The sequence below is a fragment of the Mastomys coucha genome, unplaced genomic scaffold (assembly GCF_008632895.1).
Source record: "Mastomys coucha isolate ucsf_1 unplaced genomic scaffold, UCSF_Mcou_1 pScaffold22, whole genome shotgun sequence".
In the NCBI taxonomy this organism is placed as follows: domain Eukaryota; kingdom Metazoa; phylum Chordata; class Mammalia; order Rodentia; family Muridae; genus Mastomys; species Mastomys coucha.
This window is the reverse complement of record NW_022196905.1, coordinates 264,912,350-264,920,881: the sequence shown is the minus strand read 5'-3', so window position 1 is coordinate 264,920,881 and position 8,532 is coordinate 264,912,350. Positions and strand designations below refer to the sequence as shown.

The window sequence follows — 8,532 nt, the reverse complement described above, 5'->3', positions numbered from 1 at the left end:
CACACACACACACACACACACACACACACACACACAGCAGCAGCAGCAGCAGCAACAGCAGCAGCAGCAGCTTCTCAGTGTTGTCCTCATCTCTACGAGCTCCTCTCCAGCAGACATTTTCTTTTGACTGTGTATGCCTGTGTAAAGGGTGTGCATGCATGTGTGTGTATGGTACATGTAGAGGCCGGAGGTCAAGGTCAGGTGTTTTCTTCAACCACTCTCTGTATTGTTGTTGTTGTTATTACTTGAGATATGTTTTCCACTGAACCTGGAGTTCACAGATTGACTATCTGAGGGCCAGTGAGCCCCAGAATCTGTTCACCAAGTAAGTCATCTTCTAAGCTCATCTACCAGGTACTCTCAAAGCTTTTCCACCATAGCTTCAATCATATGCACACATGTACACAGACACACACAGACACATAAACACACAAATACACAGGCATACACAGAGACAGACACAGATAGAGGTACACAGACACTCACAGAGACACAGACACATACACAGACCAACACAGTCGTACAATTACACAAATATACAGGCACAATACAGACACAAACACAGACAGACACAGAGACACACAGACACATGCAAGACACATACACACACAGATCCACACACAGACAGACACACACACACACACATAGATACATAGAGACACAGACACACACACATATGCAGACATACGGACACACATGTACACAGACACACATGTATACAGACACACACAGAGACACCCAGAGACATGCACAAATACACACACAGACATACAGACACACATAGATACAGAGACACATACAGAGACATACAGATACACACACAGACACCCACACACAGGCACACACGCACACACACACACATACTCATAAAGGGATCAACTGGCCTACTTCACCCAATAGCTTTGGCTGTTTTCAGTGTGCCCTAACCCTATTAAGAATCACTCACTGTGGTGGTTTAAGCAGGTTTGGGATCCAGGCTGAGCACCTCTGCTATGTTCATCTGTCCTATTTTTCCAATCTTTCACACTGCCCCTTTCCTCATCCCTGTGTCAATATTGTCTCCCCATAGAGCACAGTAACCAGGGTCTGCCTTCTCCTCTCCACTCCCTCTCTTGACTCTTTGCCTTCTCCTCTCTGCTCCCTCTCTTGACTCTTTAGTAAATCTAACCAGTGGCCACTAACTCTTTCTCTCCTGCTCTATGAGGCTCCCTCCATCAGCCACAGTCTTATTATATACCTTGGTGGCAGCCAGGAACAAAGGCTGTACCCTTGTCCACATCACCCCAACCATACTGCCGGAAGAGGCAAGTGAATGCATGATTACCCATCATTCTAAGCCCGAGAAGAGAGATCCTAAGGAGGACTTGGAGGTCAGGTTCATGCTTTGTAGGAAATGGTTCTGTTGGCTTATGTCATTTTCCCAAAGAAGAGGGAATGTTGGCAGGAGTGAACCCTGGGCCATGTCAGTCTCCGGCAGAGGTGAGCTCACACTTGCTGAAATGTCCATTTGTTTTACATTCTTCCATGGAAACCACAAAGATATCAGTGGGTAATATTTATTTGTTTATGTGTATTCTGTTATGCAGGGTAGGTGTGGTGGTAGCTGCTCATATGTTTGCGTAGGTGTGAATTTAGAGATCAGAGGAAGATACTGGATGTCCAACTCTGTCACTTGCTACATTATCCCCTGACACGGGGTCTTTCATTGAGTTAGGAGCAAGGTCACAAGCCTCAGGGGTCCTCCTGCCATTGCTCCATGCAGCTCTGGGGGTACAGGCATGCAAACACCCATGCATAGCGTTTTACATGGGTACTGGGGATTTGAACTCATGACTACGGGCTAACATAGCAAATGTTCTTACTCAATGAGCCATCTCTCAGCCCAGCAATAGGTAATCTACTCACATGTGTACAAACCTGCCATTTCCCACTTGTTCAGAAACTCTATGGCTTTATAGATGATAGATTTAAGTAGCATAATTGTCCTTATCCTGGATATTACTGGCCTAGGACTGATCAAGCAGACACTGATCTTTGGGTTAGAGACCTTTTGCCAAGAACCTATTCACCCTGAGTCAGAAACATTGGACCTACAGAGGTATTGTTGAATATTTAGCATGAGTTTTTGTTTGCTTGTTATTCAGTATTATGATTAGAATATGAAGCATCCCCACAGGTCCATGTTTTGACAGCTTAACCCTGTCCCCAGCTGGTAGCACTATTTTGGGAGCTTCTGGGAACTTTGGAAGGTGGGGCCTTGGTGGAAGAAGCAGATCTTTGTGGGGTGGACCTTGGAGTATATTACCTCTTGTTACATCCCGACTCAGTCTGTGCTCTCTACCTGCTGTGATGTGAGCTGTTCTCCATGGCACACACGGGCAGCCATGATGCTCTGTGCTAGTGCACATGGCCAAAACGCCACAGGCTGAACTTTCTAGAACTGTGAGTTGAAATAAATCCCCCATCAGTTGTATAATATACTCAGTGGTAGGGACTGGCTGGCCAGACCAGCTCTGAGGCAGCTGAGACAGTCTCACATCCCTGGGGCAGAGACACCAAGAGTGTCATGCTATCAATCCTGGGAGCCAGGATGGGGATCCAGATCACTGAGTCACATGTACCACAGTGGGAGCCTGAATTCAATCTTCTAGAACCCAGGTTAAAATAAACAACAAATATGGGTATAGTGGTGTGACTTATCTGTAATCTCAAAGTGGGGAGGGTCCTGGGGTCCTGTGGCCAGTCATTTCAGTCAATCAGCCTGAAGAGATTCAGGCAAATGAGATACTCTGTCTCAAAAAACAAGGGGCACAAACAAAACAAACAAGGAGCACCTGAGGAAATAAGCTTAAGGTTGGCCTTTGTGTTCTACATGCACACACACACACACACATGCACACATGAGACATACACAATGCACACATTTTTACACATATGTATAAACACACACATACATACACACATGCTCACACTCACACATGCACTCACACACATATGCACATGCACACGTTACACACAGATATTCACATATACTCATATATACAAACATACACATACACTCATGCAAATACATGTACACACATGCTTACACACTCACATATATATTCACACAATACACACATGTATGCACGCACACATGACATGCACATACACACATCCACTCACACATATACACATTTACACATGCACATATACATGTCTGCACACACTCACACACATACAATGCATTCACACACATGCGCACATGTGTGCATGCATGTTATACACACATACACTCACAGTCACACACACTCATGCACACACATGTACATATACATATACACACATATACACACTCATACACATGCTGACACACTAACACTCACACACCCACTCACACACATATCAACACACACATATATCCACACCCACATACTCTCTCACACGTGCTCACTCGCACATGCCCATAAACCCACCCTAACACCCTGACCCCCACATGAAACAACTAAACATAAAAACTACAACCAACAAAACAAAAAAACCTAAAACTCAAATATTTAAACATCAAAAATACCAAAACCAAACTAAAAATCTCACCACCACAGCATAAAGCTATTATTGTCATTATTAAAGGAAACATATCACCTCAATTTATACCAGAGAAATTATTCCAGAGAACTTGACTCATTCAGCTGTGAGAGAGTTGGGCCTTAAACCCCATCCATCCTACATCAAAGCATTTCCTGTGTCAGCATTTCCTCAATGCTGACAGTTGGCTCTCCTAGGGGACTTCACTGTATTGTTCTCAACTATTAATTCCCATTAAATGTAATTCTATTGACCATGAATTAGCTGATTGTGACTATAGATGATTGAAGTAATTGTGCTCTATCAGAGACATGCTGTTCATCAATACTCAGCAGCATCTTCTCCTGACAGGAAAGCCAGGAAAAGGAGTATGAAAACCAGGTACTCTGTGAGAGCTGGGGAGAGCCTTCACCTGGACAGAAGCCATTTTTTCAAGCCTCCACCCCACTCTCCACCAGAGGGCTAGCCCCACCTCTCTTCCTCACTCTCCACCAGAGGGCTAGCCCCACCTCTCTTCCCCACTCTCCACCAGAGGGCTAGCCCCACCTCTCTTCATTCTTCCCAACCAGGCCAAGCCTACACACTGTTTCCTCTGCCTAAGGTAGCTTCTCCCTCCCTGTACCTAACAGATTTTCTCAGATCCCCCGGTCTCTGTGAGAATACCTCTACCTTACAGGGCTTCCTCTTCAGGAAGGCTTCCTCTTTAGAAATGCCTCCACTAGGAAGGTTGTTCCTCAGAAAGCCTCCTTTCAGAAGGCTGTTCGTTCTCTTCAGTAAATCTTCCTCCTCAGAAAAACCTCTACAGAAAGAAGTCTCTTCAAGAAGGCCACCTCTTACAGAAGCATCTCTTTGGAAAGGCCTCCTTAGAGGTCTTTTTTAAAAAGCCTACCTCCTCCTGCCTTCCCCCCAGAGAAGCCACCTCCTTAGGACTTCCTCCTCGAGAAGGCCACCCCCTCCTTAGAAAGGCCACCTCCTCCTCAGAAGACCTCATCAGAAAGGCCTCTTCTCTATGCCTTCTCCTCAGAGAAAGCTACCTCCTCCTCAGCCTCCTCCTCAGAAGAACATCTCATCAGGAAGGCTTCCTCTCAGACAGGCCTTCTCATCAGGACTTCTCAGAGAAGCCTGATCTAGAAGCCTGCCCCTAGACACTCTCCCTTTCAGAAAGATCTCCTTAGAAGGCTTCCTCCCCAGGAGCACCTCTTCAATCTCCAGCTTTTCTGTTTTTGTTTTGACTTCTGTGCTGGAATTTATTTATTTATTTTTTTTTTACCTTGTATCTGATATTTTACCTACTCATCTATCTCCTTCAAGCGAATGAAGCTAACATTGTTCAGTTTTTTTTCATTTTCAGGGTCTTGCTCAGCAGCTACAGGACACAAAGTACGGAGAGATGAAGTAAATGTTGAGTAATAAAGTCATGCTGTCCATCTTCCTGCCTCTGAGTTCAACCAAGCATTGCATTTTCTATTTTGGTTTTATATGTACCACATGCTGATGCCTTCTAGCCTTCCCTCAGATGACACACTGCACAAGCTAATAAATATTCCTTGCTCGCCGCATTCCACCCCTGTAGCCCTGTCAACCACTCACACAGAAACAGCTCCAGAATGGAGACCACCTAGTCCTGTGCATTCAAGGCAAAACAACATGGTTCGACAACTCCAAAGAAACACGCAATATGTAAATAGTTTAGAAAAATACACCCCAAGTCAGACTGATCAAAGAGGGAAAAAAGTCAGGTAGAGGAAAAGTACTCTGTGTGAACCTACGAGTAAGGAGAAGGCCTGTCAGCTGGCCTGTTGACTTGTCTTGTATATGTAGAGAGTCAAGATGTGCAGAATGAGAGGGCCTGTGACTGGAGAATTAACCATACACATGTGTGTTCACGTGCTCACACACACACACACAAACACACAGATACAGACACACACAAAGCACCTACTTTGTGTGGTGGGCACATGTCAGGTATTGCCTGTATTGTAATTCCTGACTCAGCGCTCTGTTGAGGCAGGCTGTACCTCACCTCCGTTGCAGTTGAAGAAGCTGAAGCTCAGGGTTTGTGATACACTAAAGCCGTACTCTACAAGGGGCGGAGTCAGTCCTCCATCTGTCCAGGTCTTAATTTTGTACCTTTGCCATGAGCCACAGACATGCATATGGAAATGACCATGATAAGGTGGTTGCCATGGGAGTGTAAAAGACTTGTGTTCACCAAGGTAATGGGGGCGGGCTATCAGTTTCATCCCCCAGGCAACCTCCAGGACCCTCCCCCATGTCTGCTGTGTCATTTGAATGCATTTCTGAGTTTCTCTCTCTCTCTCTCTCTCTCTCTCTCTCTCTCTCTCACACACACACACACACACACACACACACATACCCCTACCAACCTCTGTCTAGAGCAGTGCTTCTCAACCTTCCTAACGCTGTGACCCTTTAATATAGCTCCTCATGTTGTGCCTACCCGCAACCATAAAATTATTTCATGGCTACTTCATAACCGTCATTTTGCTTCTGTTATAAATCATAATATAAAGGCCTCACCATTGATGGTTAGCTCAGGTATGCCTCCCTGAAGCGGGCTAGGGGTGCATATTGCCTGTTGCCTTGGAGAACCTGCCTTTCTAGCAGATGAAAGTGCTTAGCTTCTGTGGAGGAGCTTCCGAGTGGACACTCCAGCTTCGGGTCCCCTCTTCACTCTCATGTGTACAGAAGGAGGCCCATAACACTACCATCCCTAGGAGAGCAAGTTCTTTTGCTCATTTCTGATGCTGATAATCAGTACCAAGCCTTTCTTGAGAATAGGATGCTGAGGGAAGAGACAGTCACAGAGAAAGAAAAAGTAAAGAGAAATGGGGATCTGCACGCTACTGCAAGATGCCATTCCGATAAAAAGGGACGACTTTGGGGTCCCACAGCTTATGACTTCTTGTGTATACAGCGGCTGTAGGCTTTGCACCAGTCTGCCACCCTTCTGGGCTCACAGTCCTTGTCTGCAGGTAGCAGGATGGATCCAGTGTAGAGCTGGGAACACACACCTACCAACCTCTGTCTAGTGCAGTAGTTCACAGTCTTCCTAATGCTGCGACCCTTTAATACAGTTCTTCATGTTGTGGTGATTCCCCCCCCACCACCATGAGATTATGTCATTGCTACTTCATAACTCTAATTTTCCTATTGCTATGAATCATAATATAAGTATCTGATATGAGGGTATCTTATATGTGACCCCAAAGGGTTCACAACCCACAAGTTGAGAACCTCTGGTCTAACAGCAACTGGACCTCAGGCTTATTCCAACAAGGAACACACACAGGTGGGTACAGGGACCTCACAGACCCATAGAGGGCCTGACTCAGGGTGTGGGCATAAACGAGTCTTTGGAGTCAAGCCTACCCAGTCAGCAAAGACTTCGATGGAGGCTCTTGGACCCTAGGCAGGTACTCCTTTCTACCCCTGGCCAGCTGGGCTAGCTACCGAGAGTTCCTCCTTCCGCAGCTGCCTCCTGCAGGAGGAGCTGAGAGCTAAGAAGACCCTTTCCGTTGGAAAGCAAGGTCCTCTTTCAGGCCAGCAGAATGACAGCTGTGTCTGAGTAACTCACAACCCTCCTCCGTGGCCCCTTCTCTCTCACATCCCCCGACTGGGGGCGGATCTGTGCTGAAGAAAAGACAGGCAGTGCAGGAACACTTTCTGAGGGGCCTCTTAGAGCCCCTCTCTTGCCTATCAGGCCTGAATAAGAACATGTTTACAGACTGGTGCCGGGGGATTCCCCTCACCTGCCAATCTCTCTCTACCTGCAATCAGTCAGCCTGGTCTCCTCTAGCTTCCAGTAGAGATGGGCCTCACCTCTGGGCTCCTGGGGCGGGGTGCCAGAGGGATGTTCCTAACCCAGGCCACCCACTCCTCTCTCTCTCTCTCTCTCTCTCTCTCTCTCTCTCTCTCTCTCTCTCTCTCTCTCTCTCTCTCTCTCTCTGTGTGTGTGTGTGTGTGTGTGTGTGTGTGAGAGAGAGAGAGAGAGAGAGAGAGAGAGAGAGAGAGAGAGAGAGAGAGAGAGGAACATGCTCAATGGTTAGCACTTGGCTTTCTTCTGCCCTGCGGGCACAAGCCTGGGGACAGTGAGAAAAGGCACCCAGGGGTGCAGAGCCACCAGGTGCACCGCACCATATAAGCCCTGGGTGCAGAGAGCACATCACCCGAGCAGGAGCTCCAAGCGGTTGGAGCCTCCAGGTCCCCAATGGCAGCGACGCTGCACTGCGGACACCGTCCCGAAGCTGCCGCCCCCGCCCCGCTAGCAGCCAGGTGTCCCTCTGGGTCAGGGGCAGACGCCTCAGGCCCGGGCACCCCAGCGCCACGCGGCCGCGCGTTTACCTTCCACTTTGGTGAGGGTCAAGACCGGACTGTTGCAGGCGCTGAGCGGGGCCACCCTGGCCGAGTGCTTCTTCATGGTGAGCCGGCCGCCAGCAGGAGCGCCGCCACCGATCGCCTACATCCTGGGGCCGGGCGGCGCGCCTCTCCGGGCCCGCGGCCTCCTGCTGGCCCTCGCCTCCGGCTCCCCCGGGCTGCAGCCCGCTCCTGTCGCCGCGACTCACTGCGGTGGCCGCCCCGCCGCGCACATCCTCCTGGCCGCGCAGCGCTCCACACACGCGCGCACAGCCTCCTACTCCCGGCTCGCTGCAAACTCCAACGTCACGTACAAGTGCACTCCCCACGCCCACCCGGCCGGCTCACCTGCTCCGCCCCCGCCCGGGACGCCCGCCCTGCAGCCCACGGGCGCGTCCTGACTGCGGCCCCAGGCCCCCTCCTTCTCCATGAGCCCTCTCACCGAGCCAGCGAATGTTAGCGAGACCCTTGGCAGGAAAGACTAGAGTGTTTGTTGCACCAGTTTATCGACGCAGGTGGTTGGCTCAGCCTGGACCACGCCTGGAGGGGTCCTGAATTGTTTTACAGAGAGTGAAGGTGGAGGTGGGG

At 48.9% G+C, this 8,532-nt stretch overlaps 1 protein-coding gene across 2 annotated transcripts in view; it reads right to left on the bottom strand.

Annotated features, from left to right (window-relative positions):
- The window catches only part of LOC116070426 (putative thiamine transporter SLC35F3), an 85,469-nt gene extending 77,192 nt beyond the window's left edge, over positions 1-8,277 (bottom strand). For both annotated transcript variants that reach the window (XM_031341841.1, XM_031341842.1), the window contains exon 1: positions 7,933-8,277. In XM_031341841.1, coding sequence (XP_031197701.1) covers positions 7,933-8,008 — 76 coding nt within the window. In that variant the 5' untranslated portion in view covers positions 8,009-8,277. The remainder of the gene's footprint in view (positions 1-7,932) is intronic.
- Positions 8,278-8,532: the final 255 nt, after the last annotated feature.